This window comes from Sinohyriopsis cumingii, chromosome 12 (genome assembly GCF_028554795.1).
Source record: "Sinohyriopsis cumingii isolate HCF-2022 chromosome 12, ASM2855479v2, whole genome shotgun sequence".
NCBI classification, from domain to species: Eukaryota; Metazoa; Mollusca; class Bivalvia; order Unionida; family Unionidae; genus Sinohyriopsis; species Sinohyriopsis cumingii.
The window spans coordinates 98,765,599-98,782,393 of record NC_142972.1 but is presented as its reverse complement, the minus strand read 5'-3'; the positions used below and the strand labels follow the sequence as shown (position 1 = coordinate 98,782,393).

The window sequence follows — 16,795 nt, the reverse complement described above, 5'->3', positions numbered from 1 at the left end:
CTAAAAAAGTGACAAGGATTGAGGGGACTTACACCTGATTGAACCCAAACTGTAAATGGAATGAAAAAAATGTTTAAAATTGCAAACAAATACATAAACTTTGATGCGCAAAGTGTCATCAAAGGAAAAATAGGAAGGTATTTTGCATTTGGACTGATGCACGAGTCAGATTGGGATCTTTTTCTTTCTGTGCTAGAGCCTTCTAATACTAATTGCAGTGAGAAATATCTTGGACAGGAATCATGAGTCCTGGAGAAGGATAGCAATGCATTAGCAGCACGTACTCTATTACTACAATTAATCAACATTGTAAGGAATATTTGTTTTACCGCTGTGTCATATTACTCACTCATGTCGTGACCTATACAATTTGCTACAGACAAAAACTGTCAAGTTTATCTATATGTTAAAAAGAAATGTATTTGCCACAATCCAATCTGCACAAATCTATAAAGGAGTTTTATTGGTACTCACCTCATTCTCAAACCAGGGTTTCAACAGTTTACATGACTCAATCATGTTGCCATGGAAACTACACTGAACTTCTGCATCCTCTTTGAGTTGAGATACAGGGATCAGGCCATTGGTGGTGTCACTGTTGCTTTCAGCACACTGTATAAAGTATTCAAAGTTCAGTTTCTGGCTCAGACATTCATTAATCTTGTTCAGCATATCAGTGATGAATTCTCTGACCTCAATGCACAACTCTGAAGATGGTAAATTGACAGATTTCCCCTTTTTTGCAATTCTTACAAATATGACATGCTCCCTAAAGTGTAGGGTTATTTCGTGGTACTCATGAAGCTGAAAAACACAGCAATCACAAAAGATCAAATTCTTCTTCATCAGTGTGACTATAGGCCAGCGTACAACACAGGCAGCAAGAAGTCTTTGAAAGACGTAAGATGGCATGGATTTTGGTGTGAAGACATAACACAAGGCTGATGAGTTTGCAATCTGATGATCTTGTTTTGGGCAGATAACCTCTTTTGGTGTTTTCTTCTTATCAAGTATCCATGGAGCAAAGAAGAAATTCTCCTCCTAATAAATAAATGGATTCATTATTAAATGGGAATATTTAAATGGGAATATTTAGCAAATATAAATGTTTCATTATCTATAGTATAGGCCCATATTAAACAAGAGTCCCTCCATAATAACTGCTGATTGCTTAAACCCACTCTGAAACTCTTCAGCAACAGCAAGATTTTAGCTTAGCTCTATTTTTATTAAGTACAAAGGAGACATCATTAGAAGTCTTTTAGTGAGAAAATCATGTCATAATGATCACTGATGCATGGGGAGTAGTGACGAGATTTTGAAGACAGTTTTAAAACGTTTTAGATGTGTATAGTTTTTGGAGGACTTTATTCTGCCGAAAGTAATGACTTTATTCTGCCAAAAGTAACCTGTTACAAAAGGTAGGCTGTTACTTTATTCTCTGCAGGAGTAATGAGTTATGTTTTAATGCCATTATGTATAATTTTACCAGTAAAAAAAACACAAGATTTCAGATAATTTCACTTATATTCATAAACAGCTTTATTTTAGGCACCACAAAATCTAAAAGAAATGGAGTACAAATATGATAGCAAGCAACATCACTGAGAAAATATTCAGCTTTAATAAACACATGATTGCAACAAGATACCTATTTTCCAATCAAAATACCTACTCGCACACTGAATAAAATTAACACTTAACAGAAATTTTTTAAAGTATCATAGGTATTGAATGCTACACAAATACTTCCATTATTCAAAACCAGACATTACAAGAAGAAACATAATAAATAAAATAATTAATCAGTGATTTCTTTTTATAAACTCTTGCAATCAAGGAAAGGGATGCGACAATTATTCTAGGGCAAAATAGGACTTATAAATGAATTGTTCTTTGCACTTTTATCTTTCATCTTGTAAGACCAAGTTCATCTGAGTGTGTTTATTCTATAGTTTTTTACATATACAATTTTTCCTTTATATTTGTTTAACTTTTCATTCAATCAGCACTGCATAACCATGACTGAATTGATACATACATACAAACAATAAAATATATACATACGTAAATACAGACAGACAGTGACATAAACTTTAATCCTAATATAGCAGCAGGCAAAAAACGTTTTTTGTGTAAATTAATGCTATAAAAAATAGAACTTTACTGATGAGCTGCAATTAAATAAACTATCAACAAAAGATTTTAAATACAATGAATACAGTTTATGATCACATTCTTTTTTTATTCTGTGGAACCATAGCTAAATTGAGCAGAGGCAGTAACAAAATATATCTTAGACAGTTTCAGAGAACTGGAAGAAAAAAGGTATAGGATTGCTAATTATTTCACAGCCAGGAACAAATCTTCTGGTGGGGGAATAAAAAGGAAAGTAATGAATATTTGGAGACACAACTACCAGTAAGTAAATGGATTTAATTTATTTCGTATAATGAATTTCATGTACTTCAATATATGTACAGTTGATGACACAATATTTACTTTTATTTTGGTATTCTGTATTTAATTTTCTAATGGCAAAATAGTGTATGGATTCATGGTGTAAGACTATGCGAATCAGGAAGTCACTTGTTTAGCACCATGAGGTGTAACACTTTGTAAAGCACTTGTTTCTCAAGGCTGAAAAAAAGCTGCTATGCTAATGAATGGAAGTTATGTCTAGTTTGATCTAATGAAAAATTAATTGCTTTAAATATTAACATTAAGTTTTATAGGAAGTTAATTAGTGGCCCAATCCCTGAAAGTCTGCCATGTCTCAGCTATGTAGCAAATAAACATTGCTCATACAAAGTCCAGAGTATTTGATGATACGGAATAAAGCAAACCACAAATATATGTGATATGTACAAAGAAGCATTCATAATTTTGCCTCCAAGATTTGATAACAGATTTTGATCCATAGTAAATCACTTAAAAACCAATTAAAATACACAAAAAGACCATGAGTTTGCCTCAACAGAAACATCACTCCAAGCTCTCATATCATTTAATACTGTAAAGACAGTGTTGCACCTAGCATCCCGTGTCCCAATCTTCTAATTCTGTGGAACATACATGAATTCAAAGAGACAATTATTTGTATTATTATAATGGCAAAAACTGTGTAAAAAAAGGGATACACAAATTAAATATACAAAATACATGCATAAAATAAGTTTACCCTAACAAAAGAACTTTTGATTTAAGCATGACCATTTCTTTTGAGAAAATCTTGTATAATATAAAACAGAATTGTACCAGGAGAGGAGGGTTGATCTGGTGAATTCATTTTTAGTTTCTTTCTTTTATTTCCAACATTTTCCAGATGCTGAGTTCATTTATTTCCAATGGAATTCAACACAAAAGAAAAACTTCCATAACAAATTGAGGTTTTATATTAACTGACCTTTATTTCATTTCCACCTTCAATATATGACATTGGCCTTATAAGAATGCTCATCTTATCCATGAGAAGCAAGAGGTGGTCTTTATTTTTACGGAATTCTGTATTCTCCTTACATATCCAGATGGTATCTAGAATGTTAAACAAAGATTTGGGTGAATAAATCATTCTTAATCATAATAAAAATACTAAACTATCAATGATTGATAAATGGTACATTATACATAATGAAACATTATATGAATCAAAATTACATCTCTCTTCAGGAATAGTGTCTAAGATACTGAATGATAAAGAACAGTTAATGCAGATCACTATAGTGTAATATATAGGTCACCATGACTTACATTTCACACAAAAGTAGTACATCTTTTATAAAGCATCTTTATACCAAGTTGTACAACTCTGCAGGCAAAAGTGGCCCAGAAGCTAAACACACTAACTTACTTTTGACTGGAAAGTATAATAATAATTCTAATGAAGCATTGATATACTAACTTGTATCAGTGAAAATAAGCTGACCAGAAAGATTAATGCAGATCACTTTGAACTAGTGAACTAGTTTTGACTATGTGGTGTAAATCTTTATTCCAAGTTGCATAACTCTGAAAGCAATAGTGTCAGGGAAACTTAGCTCATTCCAAACTTTAATGAAGAGAAACTCAGTTGATCACCAATGAAAGCACAAAAGGCTGAAACATGTATGCCAGTGACATAGTTTCAATGTAGTACTTCTCATGAAGCAACTATCATAATGAAATTTGACTCTACAAGCAATAGTGTCTACAAAAATGATCTAAATGTAAACCATATAGACAACACATAGGTTGATGGACAATCCATAAATCAGAATTGCTATGCAATCAGAATCCAATTATGAGACCCTTGATGTGGTTGATGATCTAATGGCCAAAGAGAATTTCCAGGAATTCAGAATGAGACCATTTTGTCACTGAGTGTTGAAAAAATACAATATTCTTCAGCAATAACACAATTGTCAAATTAGTGGCTGTGGTGGCCAAAGTAGCACAAGTTTCATTTAAAGCTAACAACGTAACAAACTCCCAGTGAAGAATCAATATTGATATTAATTTTTGTTTTGCAGGAGCAACAATAAAAAGATTTTCAAGACTGTTGTTATAGTGGCACCATTTCCATTTAGAACAAGCAGGAATTATAAGAAGTCTTTTGATGGAAACATAATATCAATATGACCAGCATTTTTCTACTTATTATTATAGAAGCAGTTATAACAAGGTTTTGAAGTTGGCCATTCTGGTAGACATATTGGAAGAAAGATCAGCATTATTTTTCATGCATGACTACCTTGATATCATAGTAAACCTTTAAGTTAAAATCCCTGATATGGCCATCCATTTAGAATTGTTAACAAGATTTTCAAGATGGCTAAGTTGGCAGCTATAATGGATGTCTCAGCAGCCCAATTTTCATTTAGGACCACCCAGACTTCATAGGATCCATTCAGTAAAATCCCAATGTTAATATGATCATCCATTCAGAAGGAGTAGCTATAACATGATTTTCAAGATGGCCACTATAATGGCCACACTGGATATCAGATACACACCATTTTCAAACTGGCCTAAGAAGATATCACAATAAGTTTTTTTAGTGAAAACCTTATGCTGATATGACCATCCATTCTGAATAAGTAGCAACGCTATGATTTCCAAGGTGGCTGTTTAAGTTATATTGGTTATCTGACTGGCACCATTTTCATTTAACACCAGGAGTATAAGAAAATAAATGTGTTTAAAGTTTTACGGCAATGCTCCAAAATGCTTATATAACCAGTAGAGCTAACAACGCTGGAAATGCTTGTCCAAGGAAATATCTCTTTTAAAACCAATGAACAGATTTGATGGTATTCTTGAGAATCTTTACAGTATTCTTGAGAATTTTTACAGTATTCTTGAGAATCTTTACAGTATTCTTGCCTACATCTTGTGCAGAAATCATATATCCTTCTCTTTCCCATTTGAGGTCAATAAAAAGAAAGTGAAAGATTACAGGTACAAAAGATTAATTTCAAATGCTTTTCCAACAATAGTCATTACTGCATGTATTGATCAAATAAATATTGTGAATTGTTTCCTAACACGGTGACTTTGAAAAATCAATGACAGACTGCAGTTTGTTTCATTAATAAAGAAACTTTTATTTTCGTACTTTGGAACTTGAGTACTGATAGTTTCCTTGTCTAACCATGAAAACTTCAACATTCACACCGTTTATATGTTTCTTTTAATTCTCATCAAGACTATCTTCAACCTTAAAAATGATAACCTAAAATTTGATAATGTCACAGTACAGTGTACCCATACAAATGATAGAAGGTATTGACCAATCCATTCAATTTCAATGGAATATGGAACCTGCATTTAAAATCCAAAAAGAGAATTAGAACAATTCATCAACGGATTCTTTTTGCATACAAGGTCCTTCTAGTTTAATTAAACCAATTTGATTGTCTAGGTCTGAATGTGCAATAGCTAAACAAAAATGGGATAAATGTCATGGGTCAGATTTTGTACATGCAGCATGTTTAAAATCTTTCAATACTAGACTCCATATTCTTTTACTAATTACATTTAATTTGTATGTAACTGTTTTATCATAGATGTTACAACTGGCACTGCAACTCTTTTAAAATGTAAGATTGGTAAACTGGCAGACAAAAACAATTTTAGACAATAGCTCTCACAACAATTGTTTCTAGATATTTCTGATAGTTGTTGCGACGGAAGTAACTTGAGTAAGGCATTTGATATCATCAGTCACTGAACAATTTTATTTTTAAAGTTACTCAATAATCAAAATATCCATCTATATAATTCATACCCAGGTTAACTTTGTATGGAAAACAATTATATTATGTACATTTGGGTAACACAGTGTCGAGTTGTTTCATGTAACCAAAATGGAATGAGGTAGTCAATGGATAAAAAGGAAACAAGTTATTGGTTATACAATAGTTTCCATAACTATTATGCCTTCCAAGATGAAGCACTGAATTTTGTAAACTATTTTTTATTTAGGTTTGAAGAATTAATGAGAAAACATAAGTATTTAATGATGACAATTTGTTTTAGTTCTCAGATTATACACAGATGGCACAAATTACTCTTTAAATGTCTTACATATTTTGTCCTTAACAAGGACAGACACATTTAGTCCTTTTTTAACTCGTAAGACATTCTGTGATATATTTTATGTTTAGAATATATTTACATTTTAATTCAGAAACATGAACCATGCAGTCTGAAATAAAGAATTGTCTTATCTTATAATTGGATAATCTTATGGCAATCAAAACATACATGTTTGCTGAATGTCAATCACCAACAAGAATTATGCTGTATATCTCGCATGTTCTGTCAAGGCAAATTCCACATACTTAGCAATGTCAGTAAAGCGTGAAAAGTAAGTTACTGTGACCTCATTTTGCTTATGATGCAGTGCAGCCAATGTTTCATGATGTTACATGTAACAGTACCTGTGGAAAAAAGCCATAGTGAAGAATTTTGTGCAACAACAAAAATTACATTGGAAATGTGTTATATATGACTTGCTTATCCTCAAACAATGAAATGATAAATAACTATGGAACAATAGCAACATGAATAACATGTTATATGACCATATGTTGTACATAACTGGAACTTTTGAGCATAAACAATTTCTCTTCTGTCATTCATAGTGCCCTTGATTTTTTTTACTTTTAAGTGCAAGCCACTCACAAAGTTTGGGTTATGTCTTTAACATAGTTTAACATAGTCTTATTGTTCAGAAAACACTTTTCTCATTTTATTCAGTGACCTCAGCCTTTGACCTTTTCATCACAAAATGAATAACTTTCTCTGATCCATCTAGAACCCACAAACAACAATTGGTTGAGGTATGTCAAGTACAGCAACTGTTACTGTGTCAAGACCATTTCTTTTTCAATCAAAATGAGCATGACCTTGGATCTGTTGACCCTAAAATCGATGGGGATATTCCATATACCAAATGCAAGCCATGCACAGATGATGGAGTTATCATGCAGAAACATCATTCTTCTTGCAGTCACAGGGTCCCTGATCCTTTAACCTTTCGAGCCAAAATTCAATGGGTTTCTTTCTTGCTCCAAATGTAAGCTGCCTACAAAGTATGATAACTGCAGCTGGTGGAGATCTCAAGTTATGCCATTTTTCTTCTTTCAGTCAGAATTAGTTTACTTTTACCTTCTGACATTAAGACTGAGAAGGCTCTTCTGTGTCTCAAGTGAAGGTTTCTGACAGCTGTAAATGTATCTGAGTGGAAACCAAACTTGTAACAGATGGATGGATGGGTGAACTGAGAACATGTCAGTCATACAAACATTTTATAGAATATGATGAAGGATACACATATTCATGTCAGTAATGTCTGCCACATTTCAATGCTAAGTATGATGAGATCAACAAAATGCCATGGAATGTCTTTATAGTCTGGATGAAAACTCATCTGTGAGTAAGGTGGTAATATTTCTGCTTTACCACTGATTAGTAAATAAAAGCATGTCACTTGTACTCCTCACGCACAAGGACTAATGCAAATTCCACATGCAAATTCTATGGACTTAATCTTTGAGTGTATTATGTTACATGAAAAATAAGGTTCTTAAGTTAGAAAATACGCACCTATCAGTTCATGGATAAGTTTGCCTTTTTCTTCGAATTCATGCCATTTGCCCCATAAGGAAGGGTGATTCGGAAAAATGAACTTATCGCCAGTGATGAGTGAGTTCAGGGCATCAATTAACCATTTTGGATCAAGCACAATTCTCCCTCTCAAACCTTTCACACTGAAAATAAGATTAAAAAAAGAATTATTAACAAGCAGAATCTTGATATAAATCTTCCCTACAGTTGTGAAGCAGGCAAAACACTATAATTCTGCCATATTACTGAAAATGATCTGAAACTGCTGCAACTTTACATGTTAGAAAAATACTTTACAACAAACATGAAATGATAATAGTAAATGAAGATGAAATTCAATACATGCTGAAACCGCAAAATTTATTAAATGATTATCATGGCAAGAACAAATTTAATCAAATAGTGATGAAAAGGAACTTCGACAAAGACTGATTACCTAAAAATCAAAAGAGATAACTTAATTTGTCTACAAAACATCAGAGATATATATAGAAATATAACCTAAACAATAAAGTACATATGGCAATAATAAAGGTAGCCTTTAGTTAATAAATTTTATTCACTGCAAGTAGAAAGCAAATCTTCAATTTTTTTAAACAATAGAGAATACAATAAAAATGGCACCAGAGCCTTTTAAAGATAAACAGTTTAAGTTTAGAAGAAGCAGAATATAAAAATTTAGTCACTGAAATAACATAGTAGGTGAGTGGGACAGAATTAACGGGGAAATTAAATTAACAGCAAAAAGGTATGGTACACTAAAACAGAACAAAAGATGAGGAATGGAAAGAAAATGTAACAGGATAATAAACAGTATGGAACACACAAAGAAAAATGAGAACCTAGAAAGAAGTTTGAATATAAATTAATGGGAACAAAGATAAGGACTGGAAAATGTACGACTCTATATACTAAAGTGCAGGGGATGCACTGAATGGAAGAAATAAGAGGAAAAAACAAACAACAGAGGTCATTGGAAAAAGATAGCATTATTTTAACAAACTGTACAGATATAAAGCAACAGCTATTATAATGAGTTGTATACTAAGCAAAACTGGAGGTGATAGAAAAATATTGCAGTTGTTATTGTAGGCTTTAATGCCATTTTTCAGTACAAGATAGGCTATATATGGCAGCCAGTATAACTGATGGAGGATGTGTGATGTGATTCTGATTTTTAATGTAGCTTTAACAATTTTTCAGTCATATCGCTACGATGTCTGCAATGTGGCAGTTTGTAGTGATATCTAGCACTGGAGCATCATGCTGCAGACATGTAGCATGATGTCCCACCCAGTCACATTATCCTGACACCGGGCCGACCAGTCCTAACACTAACCTCTTAATGCCGAGCGCCAAGCGAGGCAGCTGTTAGTACCATTTTTGTAAGTCTTTGGTATGACTTGGCCGGGGATCAAACCCATGACCTCCTGCATCCGAGGGGGACGCTCTAACCACTAGGCCACCGGAGCGGTTAACTGATGGAGGAAGACCTGGAAAATCCCAGGAAGAACCACCAACCCACGAGAAGCTACTGGCAGGCTTTCTCACATAACCACGTTAGCTGAGCCTGAGACTCGAACCCATGCAGACAGAGGTGAGATGGGAAAAATAATGTAGAAATATAAACTGTGTGCAAATTCCACAAGGCTCTATGGAACAAAGTGAAAACTTTATATCATCAGATGAAATTTGAAAAGCAATTAGGCAACATCTTAAAGGTAAAAATCACCTGGCTCCAATGGCTTATCATCATACTTGTTTTACGACTTTTCAAATCTTTAATCACAATTCAAGCTATTTATAACAATATTTTTCTTCATAAAGAAATGATAGCAAAAATGAAAGAGGGAGCTATAACACTACTACCGTATATACTCGCATATAAACCTAATTATGTATAAGATGACCACCCCAAATGAATAGGTATAAACACTGAAAAGTGCATGACCCGCATATATGACGTCATAAGATGCTAAATACATTTATTTAGGCAAACTTACATTAGCAAAAATTACTCATATAACTCTCTTGGGGTTGGCATGTCCGATTATTATATAGAAATGGTAAAAATTTGTTTGAAAAGTCAAGAAATTTATTTGTTTGTTTTCTTATTGTTTTTGCTTAATTCGGATTTGTGTACAACTTGATCAGATGAGGACAAGAATTGAGCATTCGTGGGTTGCTGTAAGACTACCTCTCCTTTTTTACTCAATTATTATTTTTTTAATGCGTTATTGCATTAGACTTTTTATATATCAGTGCACCAGAAGTTACGTTTTTATTTTGAATTTAAATTGTAAATACCTAATTCATTAAAATATTATCCCAGTATGACAACAATGAACAACAATGGGTTTGATACAATGCTAACAATTAAGCTAGTGAGAATGTTTACATAATGGTACTATGGCATGTACATTATAGGTTTGAACACGCGCTGAATGAAGTATATTCCGCTGAATATCCCTTGGATTCAAATTAATGTCACCACTGCACTAAATTTTAATGATAAATTCAAAATACAATAATGAAGTTTCAGAAATAATGCTACCACAAATTCTTAGTTGTAGACTTACTTCCAGTTTTACAAAACTATGGTAATCATGCTAATACTACAGAGTGAAAGGCAATTACACATCAAAGTACTGGTATAGTTGCCAGTCGAAATTCCCTCTTAAACCGAAGCCAGTTTCAGGGTTTTAATAATTAACTGGCCTGTATTGCTTTTGGAAAATAAAAGACAATTCTGCCAATTATAAACAAAGGAGATGCCAAAACATCCAGCTTTCCTAAACTGTTTGGCTCATACGCAAGTATATACGATATATAAGGTCAAGGAAAAATAAATGACTTAAGGAACTGGAGACCATTTTCTCTCCTAAACAGTGATTACAAAATACTTAGCAAGATTTTAGCTAACAAAATAAAAACCTGTATGGGTACTATAACATTAATCAAGAATGTAGGGAGAGGGCTGAAATATTACAAATAACATTTCAAACTTACAAACTGTGATATAATACATAGAAATCGAAGGGGAAAAGCAAGGTTTATGATTAAACGATCAAGAAAAAGGCTATGATCAAATGTAACTTAGTGTTCCTACTCTTAAACGATGTAACAAAAAAGTGAAATCATCAATTTAATAAATTCAACAAGTAATTTATTTGCCTCAAACACAAAGTGAAAATTCAAAGGATAATTACAGTATTGAAAAATAAATTCCAGATAATCCAAACTGTCCTATCAAAAGTCCACAAGTATAAAATGTTCTAAATGGATTCCAAGAGTTTCAAATGTCCTAATGCACCACAGTTATACTGTCCAGAATGTCTTAGAGTTCTCAATAATCCCAAAGTAGTGTTCAGGTCCAAAAAGTCAATGATTACTTTGTATTCCAATAAAAAATTTAAATTAAAAAATTCCTCTCAAAGTAAACCTGAACACATCTGTAACTCTGGTCATCAATTCATAAAGACCGATAGCAAATAAAAACAATAAATTTGTTTACTAAATCTCTATATATACAAACTGTCACCTGATCTATGACACAACAGAATGTTCTGGAAAACTTAAATTTCCAATGGAAACTTCCATTATCTCATGAAATCAGGTTCTAATTGTTTACTACTTATAATTATAACAAAAGTCAGGTAGGCATTAACTCCACAGCACTCAATTACGATTATAATAAAAAGTCTGGTACACAACATAAATTAAATATACCTAACTATAACTATATCAACACAAACCTAAGAAAGTATGGCTTTGGTATAAATTTATGTAACTGGGTAAAGATTTTGTATCAATATCAAAATATCAACACTTTGTACTGGTAAATGGTACATTAACAAAGAAATTTAATACAGAATGATCATTGAGACAGAGTTGTTCCCTGTCAATGCTATTATATATAAAAGCAACAGAAGCCTTGAGCACAAAAATTACCAACAATAAAAACATAAAGGGTATTAAATTTCCCAATTTAATAAGGAACTAATTGATGATTTTATTTAATTTTAACTAAATTTATTTTGAAAGACCTCTCCTTTAAAGATTTACAAAAAGAATGTATTGATTGCAGAAAAGCTTCAGGATCTAAAATGAATCACTCTAAAATGGAAATATTGCTAATAGGTAACTGTCAAGAGAACAGACCTGAACTTATCAAGGAAGCAGCTAAGGCTTTATGAGTGGTATATGGACAAGATTCTATTAATATAAACTTGAAACAAATTATAGAAATAGTATAATGTGGTCACTTGCAACATTAAAGACAATAAAAAACATACAGGTAGCCAAGATATATAAGTATAGTAGAATTTGCTGAACTCTGTGGATTTTAATGACAACATGTTCAATCTAACTGACAAAGAAATAACTCATTTTATATTTTATATGAGGAGGGAAATTACAGAGAATATAAAAGAAAGGTGAAGGGAGGACTGTGTATCCAACACCTAGGATCTAATGGTAAATATTTTAAATATGAAAATCTAAATAACAAAGTAATGTGTGGGTGGGTAAGTACTGGTGGTTGTTGTTGTTTCTGTTATAGGGTTTAACACCATTTTTCAGCACAAGATGGGCTATACATGACGGCCAGTATTAATGGTGAAGGAAGAATCCGGGAAAACCCCAGAAAGAATAACGACCCACGAGAAGCTACCGGCAAGCTTTCTCACGCATCCACATAGGCCGAGCCAGAGACTCAAACCTATGCAAGTACTGGTATATATATATATATATATATATATATATATATATATATATATATATATATCTGAGAACTAAAACAAATTGTCATTATTAATGAGATTCATAAAAAAAGTTAAATAAGAAGAATGTGATGCATAAAAAAATATAATTTTTTAATACAGAGAAATTCAAAAATTGAGGAGAAGGATTCAAATATATATAAATTTTCAATTCAAGACTTTAGTAAGAGAACATGCTTAATAAGTGAAAATAGGCATGAACAGCTGTCCAAAGTATGATATACAAAATATTTGCATGATGATTGCTTTCTGAAGAAACAGTGTTTAGGAGATGTATTTTAAAGAAAATACCAGTCTACCCCTTATGTAAAATGGGTTTATAAAAAAAAATGTGATACTGAACTCTAAGACAACTGAAGCAGAGAGAAAGATAATAACTTAAAAATCTACAACCCAATATGTTACTTACCAGGTTAATAATCTGTTCTTTGTTGTGTGTATTTAATCTGTATTGTGTGCTGGCTTTTGTGCATCATTATATGCTATGTATATTTAATTTGTATTGTGTATTTGACCTTTAATCATAACTGTGGGTAGGAGTTGGGACTACCTGACTAATGTCTTTCTTTGTTATAAACAAAATATAACATATCTAATTCTTGTCTATAATTTTAGATTATATTTTAAGATCATTATTATTTAGAGGAAAACATGTTTACAGATGTTGAGTTCAAGGTCAAGTTTTTTTTATAGCAATTGATAATTTTTTGGCAAAGTTTCTTGATGGTGTTAAGGTGTGCAGGATTGAATAGACTTCGGTTAAAAGAAAAATTAAATAGTATTATATTTTAAAACAACAATTTATATTTCAGTAAATGCACATACATGACCTGTATGACTTTTACAATACATGTGTACAATAAATGAATCAGCGCTTATTACAAGCTGCAATTTGATAGTTGTTAGGTTGATAACAACTTGAAAGATGCATTATGCTGGAAATACCTATGCTTGGCAAGTGTTGTTTTTGTGGGAAATACCTATGCTTGGCAAATGTTGTTTTGTGGGAAATGCCTATGCTTGGCAAATGTTGTTTTTGTGGGAAATACCTATGCTTGGCAAATGTTGTTTTTGTGGGAAATACCTATGCTTGGCAAATGTCGTTTTTGTGGAAAATACCTATGCTTGGCAAATGTCGTTTTTGTGGGAAATACCTATGCTTGGCAAATGTTGTTTTTGTGGGCAATACCTATGCTTGGCAAATGTTGTTTTTGTGGGAAATACCTATGCTTGGCAAATGTCGTTTTTGTGGGAAATACCTATGCTTGGCAAATGTCGTTTTTGTGGGAAATACCTATGCTTGGCAAATGTTGTTTTTGTGGGAAATACCTATGCTGGGCAGATTTTTTATTTCTGGGACTTTTTTTCAGCCAATCGGAAGATCAAAAGATGGGGTCAAAAAATCACAAGACTACCAGACAATCTGGGAGACTTGGCATGCATGATATATATCTTCATCAGCTCATGGTATTTTAAAATATATTTTGCCAAGCTCTTTGATAATTTCTCTTCCAAAATCAACATAAATCAGGTTACAAAACTAAACACATCACTTGTACAATAATTAGTGCTCCAAAAGCCAGAGGGGCCTTTCTGTTACCTAAAGTAAAGAATATTGCCCATCTCATGTTGAAAACTGAGGTATCGATCCAGTTCTGCAATCTCCATTGGAACAGATCCTGTCTGATTCAGTTCCTCCACTTCACTCAGTGAGATGACCTGACATAAAGAATGATTATGGTTTTATGAGGAAATAAATCTTGGAATCAACAACATTCCATGTTCAACTTTCATAACTCTTTTATTGCTAAGGATTAATTTTCCACATTTTATGACTGCTTATTCTCTCTCTCTCTCTCTCTCTCTCTCTCAGGAATTCTGAAATTCTATTGACTCTTGCTTGGCATTGTTCCTATAAATTAGTATTGAGGACATTTATTGGTGAAATTTAAGACAAGAACATTCAAAGGATATATAATAATTTGTGACAAAAGTTAAAACAAAAAGAAATTACCTTTGACTTCTCTCCATGATTAATTAGGTTAAGCTTTTGAACTCCTTCACAAATGTCCATGCGAGAGGAATAGTGATTATATTTTCAAGATGGTCCCTGTTATGGCTATATTATATATCTGAGGAACACCATTTTCATTTAAAACCAATTAAAACTTGACATGAATAAGTATGCATGTGTAAAGTTTCATGGCGACTCTCTCAGTAGTTGGGCATTTGGGAGTAGAAGCAATAATACAAGTGTGCGAATGGACAGACAATAAAATACAGGCCATCACAAGTTCTTATGTTCTCTGACAGGTAGGACATGAGTTAACTCCAATAAAGTTGGTGCAGGATTTTTTTCAAATATCTGCTGGAATAATATTATTAATTTATCAGCACATATATTTATAAACATAATGGTGTCAGAATAATTTAGTTTTAATTGATAGTGATGTTGGAAGGAATTCAGAGTTGGGCATAAAATAATGCTATAAATGTTTTTATTTATTTTTCATTCTCCTGTAATCTGGCTAGTCGTTGGGGTGCCACTGATAACTACAGCAATCTTTCTCCATTTTGCCCTATTCTCCAATGCTTTTTGGGACTTTACAAAGTCCACGCCTGTCCACTCTCTGATGTTATCTTGCCATCTCTTCTTCTGTCTGCCTCATTTTCTCTTTCCTCTCACTGTGCCGTGTCTTTGACAGGCTACTTGAGCATGAGATGCATCTAGGTTTGAGCAGATCTTCATAACATCCAAATGCACCTTGCATTCTAATATACACCTCATTAGAGACATGGTCTAATATGGGATTTTCAGGATCTTTGACACCTCATCTCTAAGTCATGGATTTTTCTCTCTAGCTCTGCTGTCAGAGTCCATGTCTCACATGCATAAAGGAATATGGACATGGTGAGGGAGCACATAATCTTGATCTTGGACCCAAGCATGATGTAAATAGGCTTCAGCCTAACCAAAGCAGTTATTGTCTGCACAATCTCGGAAAGAAACTCAGACTTTTAACCTTAATTTGAGTCGATAGCACCTAGGTACTTGAACCAGGTTACTATCCAGGTAGATGTTGAAGATAGTGAGAGAAGGCACCTGTCTGACTCTGTGGTTCTACATTGATGAGAACTGTTCAGAGCTGGGGACCAAGCTATACTAAACTTCCCACTGACCACAACAGAGGTTGACCATTTTGATCCGCAGAGAAGAAGTGGAGGCTACAGTAAAGGCACTAAATAAATGGTCAGCTGGGGTGGACAATATGCCAGCAGAACTTGTTCAAGCAGGAGGAGCTGCCATGATAGATGTTCTCACAACAAACTGCAATAAAATCCCCCATGGATCCATTCTCTCATCATTACTCTTTCTAAGAAAGGGAATCAACAACTGTGCCAGAATTACCAAGCAATCAGCTCCAACAGTCATCAAAGGCAAAGTTATGTTTATGACTTAAACCCCAAGCAGGGCACATCATCGCTTAAGACAACAGGCTGGTTTCAGAGCAGGATTCTAGCACTATATAATAGCACAAAAGAACAGATCTTCATTCATCCTCTGTGAAAAATATCTGCAGCATCAACAGGCACTATGTCCCTGTCTTCATCGACTTCAAAGAAGGCTTTCAACAAGGTATGGCATGCAGTACTTTTTTACTATCATGCAGACATACAACATAAATACAAAACTAATCAACACCATAAAAATCCCGTATGAGAAGGCATCTAGCACAGTGTTCTGCCCATCTGTTAAGAATCTCTTGATATTCTATGAGACTCTTACCAGCTTTGTCCTTGATCATGGTTGCCCCTGTTTCTCTTTTGTCAGGTCTTTCACCAACTGGTATGCCTTTTAACTATTATTCTAGGTGATGCTTTCTGACTTCCTTACATATGTCCTC

At 33.3% G+C, this 16,795-nt stretch overlaps 1 protein-coding gene across 1 annotated transcript in view; it reads right to left on the bottom strand.

Annotated features, from left to right (window-relative positions):
* LOC149787066 (uncharacterized) overlaps positions 1 to 16,795 on the bottom strand; it is a 70,790-nt gene that overhangs the window by 46,190 nt on the left and 7,805 nt on the right. Inside the window, exons 2-5 of the mRNA XM_089978334.1 lie at positions 14,491 to 14,609; positions 8,089 to 8,252; positions 3,407 to 3,534; positions 475 to 1,041 (exon numbers count right to left, since the gene is read on the bottom strand). Of these exons, the coding sequence (XP_089834460.1) occupies positions 475 to 1,041; positions 3,407 to 3,534; positions 8,089 to 8,252; positions 14,491 to 14,609 (978 nt within the window). The remainder of the gene's footprint in view (positions 1 to 474; positions 1,042 to 3,406; positions 3,535 to 8,088; positions 8,253 to 14,490; positions 14,610 to 16,795) is intronic.